Genomic DNA, 19,439 nt, shown 5'->3' with positions numbered 1-19,439 from the left:
TAAAGACTCTCAAGGAGAAAAGGTTGAGCAGGAGAGGAAGGGAAAAGGCAGACACCTTACAAAGTTGTAAACTGTAGTGTTACCGGTGATGGGGCGACTGGGCAGACTCTTGGGGGAGGTGGGTGGGGGAGGGCATCCTGTGCTCCGACTCTAAGGGCCAGTGCCTCTGCCCATCAGGCCTAAGAGCCTAAAGCAACTCCTTTGGGCTCTAGGCAGAGGGAAGGCCTATTTTGCAGAGTCAAGCTTATTAAAAACGGCTTGGAAGATTTAACCTAGGGCATCAGCTGTTTGGCAGATTTCATTAAACCCCAAGCTTGGAGAGGAAGAAATTCTAGTGCTGACCTATGCATTTTGGGGGCCATTATCAACCACCGGTAAAAATCCAGACCTGTATGGGTGCAAAGGCTGTTTCTGTCCCATCATTCAGGCCAAGAACATCCTCCTCATTCTAGAAATGGGATCCACCCCATCACCAAGCCCCACCATTCCACAACAACCAGCCGGTGGAGGCCCACGCCCCTGCCAGGGCCCTTCCCCCAGCAGCTCCGACACCTAAAGCCGGTCCCAATCACCCTTGGGGTCTCACGTGACCAGGCCTGTGCCCGCCTCCCACCCTTAGGCTGGCAAGTTAGGGACTCAAATTCAGCCTCTGGCCTGGCAAAAGTCAAAGGCGGCTGGAAAGCATTTCCCCCTCTTTCCCCACTTCTGGCGTCACTGCCTACTGTTTATACTTAAAAAACACTGAATCAGGAGATATGTTTTGAACACGGACACACACAGAGGGAACATAAACACACATGCCTGGAGAGCCCCCAGAGACCCCACCAATTCCCACAGCCCAACAGAGACCCTTCTTTTGAAACCCTTTATCAAAATGCAACACTTTCCCTCCCAGTCCTTCCTTAAGTAAGTGTTGAAAAACCACATTATTAGCAAACTTACCTGTCTATACTCTGGGGTAACCTTACACTCATGGTTTCTCAGTGTCTCCACAGTTCCAGAATCCTGTAGTTTTGATGTCTTGATCAGGACTGAATCGCTTGCAATTTTTAAGAAAGGTGAGAGGATGGCCTCCCAACTTGAAGACAGAATCCTTTTTCTTCCAGCTCTCAGGACCCTGGTAACTGAAGCTCCATTCTACTTCTACCAGTTAACATGGTCTCCTTTCTTAGCCCCCTTTTCCCCTCCCCCCCCTTAAAAAAAAAAAACCAGAAAAAACCCGAAAGAAGAAGAGAAAAAACTATGACCTTCTTAGAAACCAAAAACCCAACCACAAATCTCTTCAAGGTTAGCGCTATGGGCTTAAAAAAAAAAAAAAAAATCACAGAAAGAATGTGCCTTCAAAATATCAATCTTAACTGCAAAATATAGATAAAAACCATCCTTTTAATCTAGTTTTCCTAGCTGTCCTTCTGTTGGCAAGACAGCCTCAAGCTCCAAAGGGGGAAAAAATAATGCTCTGGTCTCCAATGCTTAAAACGACAACAAATATACTGAGGGACCAAAAAAAAAAAAAAAAAAAAAATCCAAATTGACACCTGGAAAAAATCTTCCAGCTGATTTGCACAGTAAAAAAATAAATAAAACCATACACTAGTATGTACACAACAGCACTCCTTCCAAGTCCAGTGCAACCCTGGGAACCAAAATTATGAATTTCCTTAAAAAAAAGCTTTTATATGAAAGGTTTTGAAATTCTTAAATGAGCCAATCGCACCAAAAAAAAAAAAAAATCAAAGAACACCTGAAATGCAATGCTTTTTACCTTTAAAATGGTAGCAATACCACAAACCAGAGAAAAATCTCTGAAAATATTCTCTCCTTTTCTTTTTCCTTTAAACTTGCAGGTTTCTCCACCTACCCCAGCCTGACTCCCAGCCTAGGTTCGGCCTTTTTCTGAAAGACAATTTCCTGAGTTAGTTCTGTTTTGCTCCTCCACATCCAGGATCCGAAATTTTCTCTTGCCTCAGCCTCCATGAAACGGAGATTTCGCTTCTTCCCGTTCCCCCTGTTCTCCCTCTCGCCTGGCCAGAAAAACTGCTCCCTTATTATTAATAGTTTAGATTATTATTGTGGATTTGAGTTCGAGGTGGGATATTCCTCCACACCAGCCTCCCGGACAATCCGATCGCCTGGCTTCTCTCGCTCGGCCTCTCTTTTTCCTCCCTTTCCGCCCCTCGCCTAATCTCGCAGGCAGAAGCCCACCGCGCCTGGCGCAGGACCGCGGGCGGCCTCCGGCTCCCGGCCCCGCTCGCCCGCTCGCCCCACGCCCGACCGCCGCGCTCCGGTCTCGACGGCCGCGGGACTCCGGGCTCGGGCGCAGGCAGGGAAGGCGGCGGCGGCGGCAGGCCGGCACGGGCAGGCGTCCGGCTCCCGGCGTCGCGGCCGCGCTCGCCTCCTTCCGGGCCCCTTCCCCCCCGGCTCGCCGCTCGCTCGGGCGCAGGCCCGGCCGGCCGCCCCCTCCCCGCGCTGCCCTCCCTCCTCCTTCCCCGCGAGCCTTTCTCCTTCCCTCGCTCCGGCGGGGGCGGGGCCGCAGGCTCCTCCTCCCAGCGCTGCCCGCCGGCCTTTCCCCCCACGCCGCGGCTAGGGGCGGGGGCGGGAAGCCGACCGCCCTTCCCTTCCCTGAGTGTTGAGGCCGCGGCTCCCGCCCCCCGGCACCTCTCTAGGTCTCCGTGTGCGCTCTACCCCGACGCGACCCCTCGCCGCCGGTTCTCGGCGGGTCCCCTCCGCGGCCCCACAGTCGCTGGCCCTGCCCCTCGGTGCGGCCTAGCCGATCCCGAGCTTAGCCGGATCCCTGGCTTTTCCCGGCCTGGCTCGCCGGCGACCCCGGCCCGGACCCCGCGAGTCACACGGCACCGCCTCCGCCGCCGTCACCACCCCGGCCGCCTTCTCGCTGCTTTCCCTTGGGTGCTTTTCCCCCTTTTACTGCCCTGAGCTCAAGACCTGACCTTTGTTTCTTCCCCCTCTTCCCACCCTAATGCGGTGCCCGGCGCTCCTAGGCCCCCTCCCCACGTGGACTGGTTTTTGCGTTCACCATCGTTAACGCCTGCTCTCCCACCGCCTCTGCTCACACTACCTCCACCTCTTTTCTCATCTTATTTTTCAAAAATTTGTCGCGGCCCCCTGCCTGGATGCCAGGAGCTCTTTTAACCTTTTCCTCCCGTTTCGGTGGTCCTCCTCACTTCTAACACCCACCGACACTGCGGGAAGAGACCCTTCTGCTCTTCCCGCTCCGGTTGTTTGGGCATCTTAATACCAGGCTGGGTAAAGTGTTTTTGAACTCGATGGAAAATCCTTTCAAGGACAGTTCTATTTTCATAACCCCCTCTCAAAGAATCACGGTTTCTAAATCTTTCCAAGTAGCATGACATTAGTCAGAAGGTCCCAAGCGTTACGGTTAAAAATAATTAAGACAAAAAGGAAATTTTTTCATTAGGACTGGGGAGTGAACTTTGTCTTCTTGCCTGGGTAAATGCTATTGTAAAATACCCTGCGGAGGTGGTGTGTTTGCATATGTTCTCTCCCTTCCACACCACCTTGATTGTTCTGGGGGAAGATACACGTATATGTGTATTTACCCACACACATCCATAAGCAGTAAAGCGGGATCTGAGTGACCCCAGCAGTGTTAGAAGTGATGAATTTGCAAACAGCAAGAGGAAAAAGAAACTAACAAGCATCCGCTGAGGACCCAGAATGAACTAGAACCTTCCTCTGAATTATACCAGGTACAAGTTGGTAAATAAAAGAAAGGACTTCACTTCATCTCCACCAACCCCTAGGCCAGAATCCCCAAAGACAGGTGGTCTGCCCGGAATCTGAGGCACCACAGTTCAAATTTCTACTGACTTTGTTGCTTATTCCCTTCCTATACTACCTGCAAAAATGATGTTCCCAAATGTGGACACTTGTTCTATGGTGATAGACCAGTGGTCACCAAACATTTTTCTTATCATGCTTTCTTAATCTATGTAATATTTTTAAACAATTATTTACATGTATTTTATTACATACGTTATAAATCTTGCTCTAGAGTAGAAATATTAAAAGATTAAAATAAAGGTGAAGTGCATTTTAAAATCGTACTTTTTAGTGGAAGTTAATGGCTGTCATGACTGGAAAAGATGCTTGTCAAAGAGGTAGAGTCAAGCAGAAGGAGTGCATTCTTGATTGCATTTATTAAATTATGATAACTCATCTTCCTATCCCATTCACCACGAGGCAAAGGCTTTTAATTGAAATTCAACTAGTAAATTTACAGCTGAAGTCAATCAGTCCTTCTTGAGTGACTGGAAGGTTTTACATTTTATATTTTTAACAAATGGGTCCAAACCCCCTTGGAAGTGTCGTTTAGATTTTTTTAACAGATTTAAAATTTTTGTTTCTTAGTTTTCAAGTGTGCAGACAAAAGTTTTACAGGTGAAATACACTGTTTTTGATGATTAAAAAAATAACAGGGACTTCCCTGGCAGTCCAGTGGTTAAGACTCCCAGCTTCCAATGCAGGGGGTGCGGGTTTGATCCCTGGTCAGGGAACTAGGATCCTGCAAGCCACGCAGTGCCACCCAAAAATAAATTTTAAAGTAACAGTTTTGGAACCATTTCAGCCAGGCATTTTCCAAATGCTTTCTCAATAAGCATGAGTTTCTTTAGAAAAGCAGTAACCTTCCCACTAATTAATAGACTGTCACCTTCACCTTGAAGGGACAGATTAAGTGGATTTTTGTTGTTTTTTGTTTTTGAAAATAAGTGCTAGATAGTATACTCTTGCCAGCCATTTTTGATAGAACTTTTTAAAATAAAAATGTGTATCCCTGCTTTGTTCTATATCTCTTTTTAGGCCTCTCCCAGGAGATAACCAATGAATCTCAGCAAAACAAGAATTTTCATGGTCATTTTCCCTGTCTTTACTAAAAATTGTAAAGTTTGTAGCAATTAAGAGGCTTATTTTCATCCAGTGGATGGCATACATTATAAAGAAACTGAATGTCTGAACTGTGTGTGGCATTACTGTGGGTTCCTGGAAACATCTCACATACTGCACGTGACAGATGACCTCTGAAGTAGTGACCCGGTGAGAGTGCTAGGTCAGGCGTCAGACCGTATATTAAAGATAAATAATAATAAATATTAATATAGAGCTTAAATAGTTATTTTTACTATTGTTAAATACTATTGTGAATGCACTTAAGTATTTTCCTCTTGCAGAGCAGTGTATCTCTTTGTATACTCCACTTTGAAGACTGTGGGGATGGAGGGGTGACCTTAGCAGGATAGAACTCCCTGAAGTTTGCTGGTCATTTAAGTGAACTGCAGTCTCAGTTCAGGGAAAAAAATATATTAGATTGTACCCAAGACAGACTAGGTTGTAGGAATCTGGAAGCAGCTGTTGGTTAATGAAAAGAGCACTAGACTACGAATCCAAAGAACAGAGATTGTTTGGGGCTGTATTCCTTTCTAGCTTTGTGACCTGCAGTTTGCAGGTTGTAAGGATTAAGTAAGGTCAAGCATGGGCTCTGTAAACTACAGATTGTTGGGCAGGAAAATCAGGATAAACGTTAAGAAGTGATATCTTGAATCGACAGAGTCCTTTTACCTTTTTTCCAAGAGCTCTATTAATAAATGAACTCTCTCTGCCCAACATCCTGTGGGATAGGTAGGGCATTCATTGTTATATTCATTAGTTGTTAGGTTAAATTTATTTACACTTAAGGAAACTATGGCACAGAGAAGTTTTAGGTAATTTGCATGAAATCCCATTAGTTTGATACATTTAGGCTTGAGTTCATACCTCCTCATTTTTAGGTGAGAGAAGCAAAGGAAAAAACTTTGTGTGTGTGTGTGTGTGTGTGTGTGTGTGTGTGTGTTGAGAGGGAGTCTAGAAACTTAATACTTAATTGCATAGCTGAGGGAGAGCTGTGATGGAGAAACTTGAATGGTTCCCAGTGTGAGTTCTAGAGAAACAACTTTTTCATGCAGAGACAGCCTCAGCCCAAACCAGGAGTTAAGTCTAGAAAGACAGACTCCAGGTTTCAGTCATTCTCCTTCTGGGATGCCGTTAGGAGACAGGCCTAGCAAATAAAATCACCAATGGAGGGACAGTGCTACTGTTTATTGAAGACCTTTATCCCTCTTCAACCTTTATCAGTTGGAAAAATGATGCAGAGAGACTTGCTTAATTAAGATATTGTTTAGTCCTAAGGGTGAGAAAATGTTATGGTTTATGTTTTAGCTGATTTAGATTTCTCTAGAGTACTTCTGGGTAGCCAGAATAACCAATATTAAACCTCTATTACAGATATCATTTCATTGTCACTCAGAACATTCTGATCATTCAACCTGTTGAGTTCCCAATAAAATTTTAATATGAAGAAATATCAAATAATAATACCCAAAACATACATAGTGCTTACTATGTAAATACTGTTCTAAACAAACTATGAGTATTAACCACTAGATGGTCTCAGCAACCTTTTGAGGTGGTTATTATCCTCATTTTCAGATGGGAAACAGAGGCTCAGAAAGCTAAAGTAGCTTGCTCAGGGTCCCAGGGCTGGGGACACAGGCAGTTTGGCCCCAGAGTCTATGCTTAACTGTCAACTGTACTGGCTGTATGTTACAGGCACTGGTGAAAAAAAAAACAAACCCCAAAAACCAAAACCAAACCAAAACAAAGAACAACGCACAGACAAAAGCTTATCAGAAAGAAGAGGTGCAGGGCTTATTGAGGAGAAACTGGGGAGGGTGGAGCTGGTAGTAGAGGTCAGCGGTTTAAGTCCTCAGCCCTCCAGAGAGTCATTTTTCCCATGATGCAGTGAACAGCAAATTTTATCTTAGTGCTCTCATGTCTTCGTCTCCCTTCTCAGTGTCCCTTGAGATATCACCCCCAGAAATTTGCTCCCTCATCACTTTTGAGGATCTCAAGGCATTCAGTGGAGAAGGGACTTCTCACCTTAATTCCCACTGAGGGGAGGTCTGCGTTGTCTATGGTGTCATCTCTCAGGTGTGCACTCCAGCCTCCCAAGCGTGGTAACTTCCTGTCTGTTGTTACCTTAGAAACCAGCTCTCTCCCATCAACACCCCTAGTAGCTGAGACGAATTGAATAACAGGGAAGGTGCCAAGGTAAGTTGTAAAGGGAAATGTGTGAAAGAAAACCAGTTTTAGATTGAAGGTTAATATTTCGGAAGTTGGGTGTGTTATGTGTGTTATTTTTTTCCTCCCAACAGGAAAAAGTACCCGGGATCAAATGCGAGATACAAAAAAGGTGAGCTACCAAGGGGAAGATTAAAAAAACAAAAAGCAAAAAACAAAACCTGCCCAAAGCCTGCTTTAAAAACTGAAAAATGTCCTTTAAAAATTTTGACATACGATAAATTACACATATTTAAAATGTACAATTTGATAAGTTTTGACACACATGAAACAACCACCACAAATCAAGATAATGAACATATTTATTATCTCAAAGCTTAGTCTTGCTCCTTTCTAATTCTTCCCTCCCACTGCTTCCAACTGGACCCCCCCACCCCCACTCCCATCCTAGTCCCTGGGCGATCACTGATCTGCTTTTTTCCCTAAAGATTAGTTTGCATTTTCTAGAAGTTTATATAAATGAAATCATAGAGCATGTGTTCCTTTAGATATGGCTTCTTTTACTCTGCACAGTTATTTTCAGATTCATCTGTGTTGTTGAATATGTCAATTTATTGCTATATGGCATTTTTTGAATTTCAATTTTTGATTGCTTATTGTAAGTTCATAGGAACACAGTTATTTTTGTGTATTGATCCTATATCCTGCAATCTTACTTATTAGTTCTAGTAGATATTTTGTAGGTTTTATCAGATTTTCTATGTAGATGATCATGTTGTCTGAGAATAAGGACAATTTTACTCCTTCCTTTCCTATATGCATTCCTTTTATTTCTTTTTCATGTCTTACTGTGCTAGCTAAACCCTCCAGTGTGATGTTGACCTCACTAGTAAGAGCAGGCATCCCTGTCTTGTTTCTTATTTATTTATTTATGGCTGTGTTGGGTCTTCGTTGCTGCGCGCGGGCTTTCTCTAGTTGTGGTGAACAGGGGCTGCTCTTCGTTGCGGTGCGCGGGCTTCTCATTGCTGTGGCTTCTCTTGTTGCGGAGCATGGGCTGTAGGCACACAGGCTTCAGTAGTTGTGGCACGCAGGCTTCAGTAGTTGTGGCTCGCGGACTCTAGAGTGCAGGCTCAGTAGTTGTGGTGCACGGACTCAGTTGCTCTGCGGCATGTGGAATCTTCCTGGACCAGGGATTGAACCTGTGTCCCCTGCATTGGCAGGCAGATTCTTAACCACTGCACCACCAGGGAAGCCCCCTGTCTTGTTTCTGATCTTAGGAGGAAAGCATTGTTTTTTTCACCATTATATATGATGTTATCTGTAGGTTTTTCATAGATGCTCTGCTATCAGGTTGTGGACATTCCCTTGTATTCCTAGTGTAGCACCGCTGGTGTAGTAGTATCATGCAATATTCCCTTGTATTCCTAGTGTGCTGAGAGTTTTTATCAAGAATACATGTTCGGGCTTCCCTGGTGACGCAGTGGTTGAGAGTCTGCCTGCTGATGCAGGAAACACGGGTTCGTGCCCCGGTCCGGGAAGATCCCACATGCCGCGGAGCGGCTGGGCCCGTGAGCCATGGCCGCTGAGCCTGCGCGTCCGGAGCCTGTGCTCCGCAGCGGGAGAGGCCACAACAATGAGAGGCCCGCATACCGCAAAAAAAAAAAAAAAAAAAAAAGAATACATGTTGTATTATATCAAATTCTTTTTCTGCATTGACTGAGATGATCATATGGTTTTTCTTCTGTATTCTGTTGAGATGGTGAGTTTTCAGTGTTGAACCAACCTTGAATTTCTGGGATAGACTCCACCTGGTTATGATTTTATATATTGTTTGATTTGATTTGCTAAAATTTTAAGAATTATTACATCTATATTCATGAAAGATATTAGACTGTAGCTTTATTTCCTTGTAATGTTTTGTCTGGTTTTGAGTAATGATGACTTCATGGAATAAACTGGGAAGAGTTCCCTTCTCTTCAATTTTCTGGAACAGTTTATGTGGAATTGACATTATTTCTTCTTTAAACGTTTCATAGAATACCCCAATGAAGCCATCTGGGCTTGGAATTTTCTTTGTGGGGATGTTTTAAGTTACAACTTCAGTCTTTTTAATATGTATAAGGCCATCTGGATTGTCTATTTTTTTTGATTGCGCTTTAATAGACTCAGTTTTGTAAAGAACTTATTCATTTCATCTAAGTTTTTGAATATGTGGGCATAAAGTTGTTAATAATATTCCTATATTATCTTTTTAAGATGTATAAAATCTGTAATGATGTCTACTTTCTTTTCTTTTTTTTCTTTTTTTTTTGCGGTACGCGGGCCTCTCACTGTTGTGGCCTCTCCCGTTGCGGAGCACAGGCTCCGGGCGCGCAGGCTCTGCGGCCATGGCTCACAGGCCCAGCCGCTCCGTGGCATGTGGGATCCTCCCGGACTGGGTCATGAACCCGCAGTCCCCTGCATCGGCAGGCGGACTCTCAACCACTGCGCCACCAGGGAAGCCCGTGATGTCTACTTTCTTATTCCTGATATTTGTAACTTCTTTTTCCCAGCCAATCTGAGTACAGGTGTATAAATTTTATTATCTTCTCAAATAACCAGCTTTTCGGTTTCATTGATTTTTTTCCCTATTGTTTTTGTTTTATTGATTTCTGCTCTGATCTTTATTGTTTCCTTTCTTCTGCTTACTTTGGATTTCATTTGCTCTTCTTTTTCTAGTTTCTTACAGTTGAAGTTGAGATCATTGATTTGAGATCTCTCACAGAACCTGACTATACTGGTACCCTGATTTTGGATTTCTTGCCTCTGGAATTGTTAGAAATAAATTTTTGTTGTTGGGCTTCCCTGGTGGCGCAGTGGTTGAGAATCTGCCTGCCAATGCAGGGGACATGGATTCGAGCCCCGGTCTGGGAAGATCCCACATGCTGCGGAGCAACTAGGCCCGTGAGCCACAACTACTGAGCCTTCGCGTCTGGAGCCTGTGCTCCACAACAAGAGAGGCCGCGATAGTGAGAGGCCCGCGCACCACGATGAAGAGTGGCCCCGCTTGCCGCAACTAGAGAAAACCCTTGCACAGAAACAAAGACCCAACACAGCCAAAAATAAATAAATAAATAATAAAAATAAAGGAATTCCTTAAAAAAAGTTTTTGTTGTTGTTGTTTAAGCTAGTCTATGGTAATTTTTATAGGAGCCCAAATTGACTAAGACAGTTTCATTGACTTTGTCTATTTTTTCAAATTCTGTTTTATTTATCGCCACTCTTTTGTTTTTTCTTTCCTTTCGCTAGCTTTGGGTTTAGTTTGCTCTTTGTTTTCTAGTTCCTTACGATGTACAGGTGTATATTTATGATTTCTTTTTATCTCTCTTACTGGCTTATTAACTATAACTTTTTGTTGTGCTATTATAGTATAATTCTTAATTTTTATCGTTGACTAACTTCAAATGATATTATACCACCTCACATATAATAATCTCCCAGGTTTTATGCTATTGTTAGCATAATACACTTTACTTCTACATGTGTTGTAAATCCTGTAATATGTTGTAAAACAGTGAATTGTCTTTTAAACTTATTTAAATAATAAAAATGGAAGTTTTTGTATTTATCTACATAGTGACAATTTCTGGTGCTCTTCATTCCTTTGTGTAAATTGAAATTTTATCTGGTATCATTCTTTCTGTCTGAAACACTTCCTTTAACATTTCTTGTTGCTGGTGTAGGTGATGTGCTTGGTGTAATTATTTTCTACTTTCTTGTGCTTGGGGTTCATTGAGCTTCTTAGATATGTGGGTTATGGTTTTAGTTAACTTTGGAAATCTATTGATTAATTATTTCTTCAGATATTTTTGTCTGTTCCCCATCTCTTTCTTCTCCTTTGGAGACTGTGTATGTTAGGCCACTGAGATGTCTCACAGCTCACTGATACTCTGTCTTTTTTCTTTTCATGTTTCATTTTGGATGGTTTCTAGTGCTATTCTACAAATTCATTAATCTTTCTTTCTGCTATGTCTAATTTACTGTTAATCATATACAGTGTATTTTTCATCTCAAACATTGTAGTTTTTTTTGCAAGAAGTTCAGTTACATTCTTTGTAAAATTCCTCGTATACCTATACTTAATATGCCCAGTCTTTCTTCTAGCTTCTTGAAATATGGGATGCAGTCATAATAACTATTTTTGTGTGTTAATTCTATCATATGTGTCATTTCTGGGTCAGGTTCCGTTTATTGATATTTTTCCTCATTATGGGCCTTAATGTCCTACTTCTTTGCATGCCTGGTAATTTTTAATTGGGTGCTGGATATTTTTGTATTCCTATATATATTCTTAAATTTTGTTATAGAACACATTTAAGCTTCTTGGAAGCAGTTTAACCCTTTCAGGTCTTGCATTTAAGCTTTGTTAGGTGGAACAAGGACAGTATTTAGTCTAAAGTTGATTCCCTCCCCCTATCCACAGCTACTGAGGTTAGGTCTTCTGTGTACTCTGTACGACGGCCTAGAAACTATGAGATCTTTCACTCTGGCTGGTAGGAACAGGCACCTTTCCTGGCCTTGTGTGAGTTTCAAGGATTCCTCTTTCTAATCCTTTCAAGTAGTTCTGTCTTCAATCTAGGATATTATCCACCCACACATGCACTGATCTAAACTCAGCTGAATACTTAGGGGGGGCCCAGTGCAGCTCTCCGGAGTCCTCTCTTTGTGCAGCATTCTCCTTCTGATATTCTGGCCTCTGGCCTCTAGCCACCTTGCCCTCCAGGACTCTCAGCTTTGTCTCCTCAGCTCTGGGGCACTACTGCACTCCTCCTGGGCTCCCCCTCCCTGTGCGTTGGCCTGGAAACTTTGTCCGGGAAGTAAGCTGGAGCAACTAACAGAAGGACTCACCTCATTTGTTTCCCATTTCCCAGGAATCACTATCCTGCATTGCCTGGTCGCCAGTGTCTTGAGAACTGTTGTTTTGTATATTTTGTCTATTTGTTTAGTTGTTTCAGTTGAAACAATGGAATTCAGTCCCTATTATACTTTCTTAGCCGGATGCGGAAATTCTGGCTTGCCTTTTATTTTCAAACTTAAAATCCCGACTCTATACTTAAAATTTGAAAAATTTTCTCATTGGTGGAATTAAATTTTAAAGGAAGGCTTGTCATGCTACCATTTTTCTTTTTTTTTTTTTGGCAGTACGCGGGCCTCTCACTGTTGTGGCCTCTCCCGTTGCGGAGCACAGGCTCCGGACGCGCAGGCTCAGTGGCCATGGCTCACGGGCCCAGCCGCTCCGCGGCATGTGGGATCTTCCTGGACCGGGGCACGAACCCATGTCACGTGCATCAGCAGGTGGACTCTCAACCACTGCGCCACCAGGGAAGCCCCATGCTACCATTTTAGAAGGGAGGATTTGCAGCCTGTTATGGGCTCTTGAGCCAACTCTCTGGCTTTGAATTTTGGATCCTCCAAGATTCAAGATTCAGGCTGTGTGGCCTAGGGAATGTTAATTAATTTATTTATGGCTTATTTATTTATACACATTTTAAAATGTGTATAATAATAATACCTTCCTTATAAGGTTGTTATGAGATTTAAATGAGTTAATACTTGCAAAGCACTGTGCATTGCCTAACACGTAGCAGGTGATTATCACATGTTAGCTAGTCATATGTATGAAGAGTGCAATCAGATGAGCTTGGCTAGTGTAGGCTATAGATTGGTGGGACGTCATGAGAAGTGAGGTTGGTAAGGTGGATGGGTGCAGCGGAAGAAGGCTGCAAGACTGGGCTATTGGGTTTAGGTGAGATAGAATAGACCTATAAGCACATGAAAAAATGTACAACTCCTAGTAAGGGGTATAAATTAAAATAAGATTATGGGAATTCCCTGGCAGTCCAGTGGTTAGGACTCCGTGCTTCTACTGCAGGGGGCACGGGTTCATTCCCTGGTCGGGGAAATAAGATCCCACATGCCATGATGAGGCCACCCCCCAAAACCAAACAAACGAAACAAAACACAAATAAAATAAGTCTGTTTACCTATAAATATCAAATTGGCAAAGCATTAGAAAGATGAAATTATTGTGGGCAGGAAGGATTCCATGAAATAAAAACTCATATTGAGTGAGTGAAGTAAAAATTAATTTTAACTTTTTGGGGGACAATTTGGTAGAATGAATAAAAAGCCTTAAAGTGGACATATCTCTTTTCCTCAAAGTTATTGAGGTATAATTTACATATAACCCTGTGTACAGTGTGATGATTTGATACACGTATATAGAGTGAAATGTTTACCACAACAAGGTCAGTTAATGCATCCTTTACCTCACATAATTACCATTTCGTTGTTGTTGTTGTTATGGTGAGAACATAAAAGTTCTACTATTGTAGCATTGTCAAGTATACAATACACTATTGTTAACTATATCACCATGCTATACATTAGATCCTTGGAACTTATTTATCTTATATCTGAAAGTTTGTACCCTTTGATCAACATCTACCCATTTCTCCCACCCCCCAGCCCCTGGTAATCACCATTCTACTCTCTGTGTCTATGAGTTCAGTGTTTTTAGATTCCATATATAAGTGGAATCATACAGTTTTTGTCTTTCTCTGTCTGACTTATTTCACTTAACATAATGCCCTCGAGTTTCATCCATGTTGTCGCAAATGGCAGGATTTCCCTCTTTTTAATGACTGAATAATATTCCATTGTACTGCTCATATCTTTTGATCCAGTAATTCCTCAAGGATGTTCATGGCAGCAGCATTGTTTATAGCAAGGAACAGTTGGAAAAATGCCTGACGATATGAAACAATTAATTGAGTTACAGCCCAGCTATATCCTGGAATAGTATTAGGTATCCTAACTGTGTAAAACAAAACAAGAAACAGAAAAATATTTCTACACACACACACACGCACACACACACACACACACGACTGTTAGGCAACACTCCAAAATATTAATAATATTATTTCTGGGAGATGGAATGACAAGTTATCTTCCTGTCACCCAATTCCAAAGTGGGAGGTGGGAGTGGTTGGGTTCTACACACCAAGTAATTATCTGACACCAGCTGAGTGTCCCATAATTCATTTCAATTCTGATACTATCTATCTGGAGATAGCATCAGATTCCACAGGTTAAGGGCTCAGTCCCACAAGACTGCCCTCCACTTTAGATGCAAATTGCAAGTCCAGGTTGTCACCTGTGCTTCTGATCAACTGGCTATAAGTCAGAGGTTCCCGTGACCCCCTCCTTGGGTTCTACTAACCTGCTAGAGCAACTCACAGAACTCAGGAAAACAAGTTACGTACTAGATAACAGCCAGATGGAAGAGATGTAGAGGGCAAGGTGTGTGGGAAGGACCTTGGAGCTTCCATGCTCTCTGAATGCCACTCTCCCCACACCTCCATGTGTTCACAAACCCAGAAGCTCTTTAAACCCTGTCTTTTCAGGGTTTTATGGAGGCTTTATTACATAGGCATGATTGATTAAGTCATTGGCCATTGATGATTGAACTCAATCTCCAGCCCCTCTCCTCTCCCTGGAGGTAGTGGGAGCTAAATGGGGAGACTGAAAGTTCCAACCCCCTAGTCACGTGGTTGGGTCCACTGGCAACCAGCAGCCATCCTTAAGTGTGGTCCAAAAGTCACTTCATTAACATAACAAAATACATACTTGTTGCTCTCATCACTTAGGAAATTCCAAAGGTTTTAGGAGCTCTGTTCCAGAAACCGGACAAAGACCAAATATATGTCATTATAAGTCGGAATATCACACAGGTGATTTATATCTTCTTCTTTATACTTCTCTGTTTTTTCCAAGTTTTCAGCAATAACCTGTAGTAATAATTTAAAAATCTAATATATTTAAAAAATGATTTTAATTTTAATATAGGACAGCAGGGAGCCAGGAAGATTATCTGGTGGAGAAGGAAAAGGGTAAATACAGTATTTAATTCTAGCAGCAGTATGGAAAGTGGGATGGTTAAGACACAGATATTCTGATGACCACTTCTTTATATACTTGAGTGAGTTTCACTGGAAGCTTTTGGGGAGTCCTGCACACATAATGACCCTTCCCGCCTGCATTTTGAGAGGGACGTCACAAGGAGCTGCTGCTGCCTGCAGCTCTCTGCTGGCAGGATGGGCTCCCTGCTTGGTGGTTTCTGAGAAGCGCGCATGGCAGCTTCAGGGAGAGCCCAGCATGTCTGCCAAACTATTCTGATGCCTCACTAATCCTCACAGCTGGTAAGCACATAGCAGTCAAACTGGAGAGATTCTCCACCAAGATTGCAAAGACTCCAAGAGGGGGAAAGACCTGGCCTTTTCTGAAAAGTGGGTTAACATGAAGGATAGAAGTGAGAGGCTGGAGGGGTGTGTCGTGAGATAGGCTGAAGGCTGAAGCTGGAAATGGGAGTCCCAGAATGAATGTGTGGGGCAGGCAAAAATTCAGTTCTGAGATGAATGAAGATGGAGGAGCAGAAATTAACTGGAGTAAAATGGGCATTGGATGAAGGGGGCAACTCTAATCAAATAAGAGGTAGTACTGGGAGAAGCCCTTGGAAGCGTCGAATTTTCCTTATGGTGTTACAAATCTTCAAGGTGGTGGTGCCTAAATAAATAAAACAAATACCCCTCTCCCCCAATAAAAAGGGAATTCCCTGGTGGTCCAGTGGTTAGGGCTCCACGCTTCTACTGCAGGCGGCACGGGTTTGATCCCTGATGAGGGAACTAGCACCCCGCATGCCTAGCTCAATAGAAGGGAGTCAGCAAAGAACCAGTTATCTCAGCAGAGGTGAGTGAGTGAGGGATATGGAGGCTATGGGTACAAAGATGGACTGTTAATAAAGAGAGCCACTTATGTGCTAAGCAGATGGACCAAGCTAGGTAAGCCATGTTAGCACAGACAGCAAGGAGCACCCAGGTCGAGTCCATGGAGTTTAGGTAGCAGAGCTCAGCCCACGAGCCAGGGAAGCACCTGGTTATGACTGAGGAGTGCAGAAAAGCTGAGCATTGATATGCAGGAATCCCAGCAGAGTGCGGGCAGCAAAGGTAGGGAGTACTGTACTGGGAGGTGGGGAGCCACCTCTAGGCTGTCATCTTCTAGACAGGGGTTCACAGAGTTTTAGAGCTGTGAAATTTCTTGGAGACGACCCAATTTAATCCCTCCCCCTTTTTTTCCTAGAAGAGAAAATGGAAGCCCAAAGAGATGATCATGTCTTCCATCCTCTTTGAGACTCTTATCGTCTAACTACACGACTATCTACTCCTATTTGTTATATAGGGAATTGACATATAAGGAACTGGTCATATCTAAGATTCTGGAATCTTGCTCATAGTCTTTCTGTAACTTGTGGATGCTACCATCATCTTGCACAGTTCCAGGGTCAAAATAAATGACTGTCCAATGTTCAAGCTCTTTACCTTCTAATGTTCAACTCCTTTTACTTTTGCTCTATACCATCCACTTACTCTTATGGCCATATCATGGGCCTTATTATCACCTGATTCTTTACTTTAAGTTCAATATCCTTGGCTACAACTTCCTACCCTACCCGTCCTCCAATTTCTCTAGTTAATTGGCTTAGATCTATGATCTATCACTTCACTAACTCACTTATCGACGCTCTCAAATGCATTGCTCTCTTGTAAACTTTAACCCAAGAGCAACACATCTGTCCCCCTTTTCTGACCCTACGTCTGTTCTGCTGAGGACTGTGGGGAGTTACCCAACCATGGAATTTAACACTAGTACAAATTCATGGTCTTTTACCATGAATTCCTGTGATCCTGTGTATTTCTGAGCGGTATCAACTCCTCCCCTCTTCTCCATAGCAACTCTTGTAAATCTCCCCACTTGCCTCAAGTGTTCCCCACCATATCCCTTCTCACTCTTGTTTTATGAGGGGGGGGAAAAAAGATGGTTGATTTCTGGTTTCCAGTCTGGCACGTAAGGAGCTTAGAGTTAACATTCCATCTTAAATTTTAAAAAAGTAAAATCTGAACAAAATGCAAAATCAGCAATTCTTAGATTTACCAAATAAGTGAAGTCACGGGGCAAACTGCTGCTCTCCCAAGTTGGAGACATAGATATACAGATACAGAAACTCACATCTGACCAGAGCAGAAACCCATGAGCAGAAACTTCTATTGGAACCAGAGCTGGGGAAGGAAAACCTGACCTGTAATTGACAAATTGCTTGAGGCTCAGTGTGGACAAGTCTGAAAGTTAAAAACTGCAGGTGACCCAGTCACGGGTGGGTGGGAGGCACCCATTTCTGTGAGTTTTGCCTCTAGGAGCGCTACCAGGACTTCACAGTGAGTAATGGAGAAAAATCCCTTTGTGTTCTGGCAGACGGTTGGGGGTTGGTGGGTTGGGGGGGAGGAGAAATACATTAGAGTCATCTGTCCGTCTTAATAAGGTGCGCCCTCAGGAGAAACTACTTTACCGGGGCTCAAGCTGCTGGGGTTTTATCAGAGCCTAACCTATCTGGAGGAAGGGAAAATATCCAACTCCAGCCCCCTTTAGGGGAGGGAAAACTTGAGAAGCCCTGGTGAAATTCACAGTCCAGGGGCACAGGCTCACTAAAAGATGGAGACCAAATCATAGATCTATAGAAAAACTCCCCTCCCACCAGACCTTACCACTACGTTACTAAAGGCCTGTTTACCTCAGTTCCTTCTACCCAGGGCATCATGTCAACCTTTCAACAAAAGATTACAAGGCATACTAAAAGGCCAAAATCACAGTTTGAAGAGACCGAATAAGCATGAGAACCAGAGTCAGATATGGCAGGAATGTTGGAATTATCAAACCAGGAATTTAAAAACAAACTATGGTTAATATGCTAAGGGATTTAATGGAAAAAGTAGACAACATGAAAGAACAGATGGATAATGTAAGCTGTAAGATGTAAGATGGGTAAGATGGAAATTCTAAGAAAGAATCAAAAAAGAAATGCTAAAGATCAAAAACACTGTAACAGAAATGAAGAAGGCCTTTGATGGGCTCATTAGTAGCCTGGACACAGCTGAGGAAAGAATCTCCAAGCTTGAGGATACAACAATAGAAAAGCAAAAGGAAAGAAGACTGAAAAAGATGGAATGGAATGTCCAAGAGCTGTGGGAAAAAATACAAAAACGTAACATGCGTGTAATGGGAGTATTAGAAAGAGAAGAAGGAAAGGAACAGAAGCAATGTTTGAAGTAATAATGACTGAGAATTTCTCCAAATTTATGTTAGACACTAAACCACAGATCTAGGAAGCTCAGAGAACACCAAACAGGAAAAATGCCAAAAAAGACTATACCTAGGCATATAATATTAAACTTCATAAAATCAAAGATAAAGAAAAGATTTTGAAAGAAGCTGAAGCTGGGATTGGGGTGGTGGAGAACACCTTACCTATAGAGGAGCAAAGATAAGGATGACATCTAACTTCTCCTCAGAAACCATGCAAGCAAGAGGAGAGTGGAGTAAAATATTTAAAGTGTTAAGAGAAAAAATCCACCTGCCTAGAATTCTGTACACTGCAAAATATCCTTTAAAAATGGAGAAAAAAAAATGAAGGAGAAATAAAGACTTTTTCAGACAAGCAAAAATTGAGGAAATTTTTTTCACTAGACCTGCCTTAGAAGAAATGTTTTAAAAAGTTCATCAGAGAGAAGGAAAATAATATAGGTCAGAAACCTTAATCTACATAAAGAAAGAGGAGCACTGGAGAATGAATAAGCAAAGGTAAAATAAAACCTTTTATTTTTCTTAACTTAATTGATCTAAAAAGTAACATTTTGTTCAAAATACTAATAATAGCAACAATATATTTGATTATGTATTCATGTATATATATACACACACACAAATATGTATATATGTGCTTATGTATAAGTGAAATGAATGACAGCAGTGATACAAGGGACAAGAGAGAGGAATTAGGAATATCTTATGATTATGAGGTATTGCACTACCTGTGAAGCAGTTTTTTTGTTTGTTTATTTATTTATGTATTTATTTATGGCCGCACTATGAGGCATGTGGGATCTTAGTTCCACAACCAGGGATCGAACTCATGCCTCCGGCAGTGGAAGCGTAGAGTCGTAATCACTGGACCGCCAGAAAGTGGACTTGAATTAGTTGTAAGTATTATATTTCAAACTCTAGGGCAGCCATTAAGAAAAGTAAAAAGAAGAAATACAACTGATACGCTAAGAGAAGAGAGAAAATAGACTGATATAAAATGTTTAATTAAAACCACAAAAGGCAGAAAAAGTGTGGAAGACAAAAATAGGAACAAAGAACAAGGGCAACAAATAGAAAATATGGTAGCTATTAATCCAACTATATTAATAATC

The 19,439-nt window shown here is 42.5% G+C and overlaps 1 protein-coding gene across 8 annotated transcripts in view; it reads right to left on the bottom strand.

Moving 5' to 3' along the window:
- Nucleotides 1-1,202, bottom strand: part of ARHGEF11 (Rho guanine nucleotide exchange factor 11) — a 109,888-nt gene extending 108,686 nt beyond the window's left edge. For all 8 annotated transcript variants that reach the window (XM_060297721.1, XM_060297734.1, XM_060297729.1 and 5 more), the window contains exon 1: nucleotides 943-1,202. In XM_060297721.1, the coding sequence (XP_060153704.1) occupies nucleotides 943-974 (32 nt within the window). In that variant the 5' untranslated portion in view covers nucleotides 975-1,202. The remainder of the gene's footprint in view (nucleotides 1-942) is intronic.
- Between the last annotated feature and the right edge of the window lie 18,237 nt (nucleotides 1,203-19,439).

The sequence above is a fragment of the Globicephala melas genome, chromosome 1 (genome assembly GCF_963455315.2).
Source record: "Globicephala melas chromosome 1, mGloMel1.2, whole genome shotgun sequence".
Lineage (NCBI taxonomy): Eukaryota > Metazoa > Chordata > Mammalia > Artiodactyla > Delphinidae > Globicephala > Globicephala melas.
The sequence above is the reverse complement of the archived record's forward strand: the minus strand, read 5'-3'. Positions and strand labels throughout refer to the sequence as shown.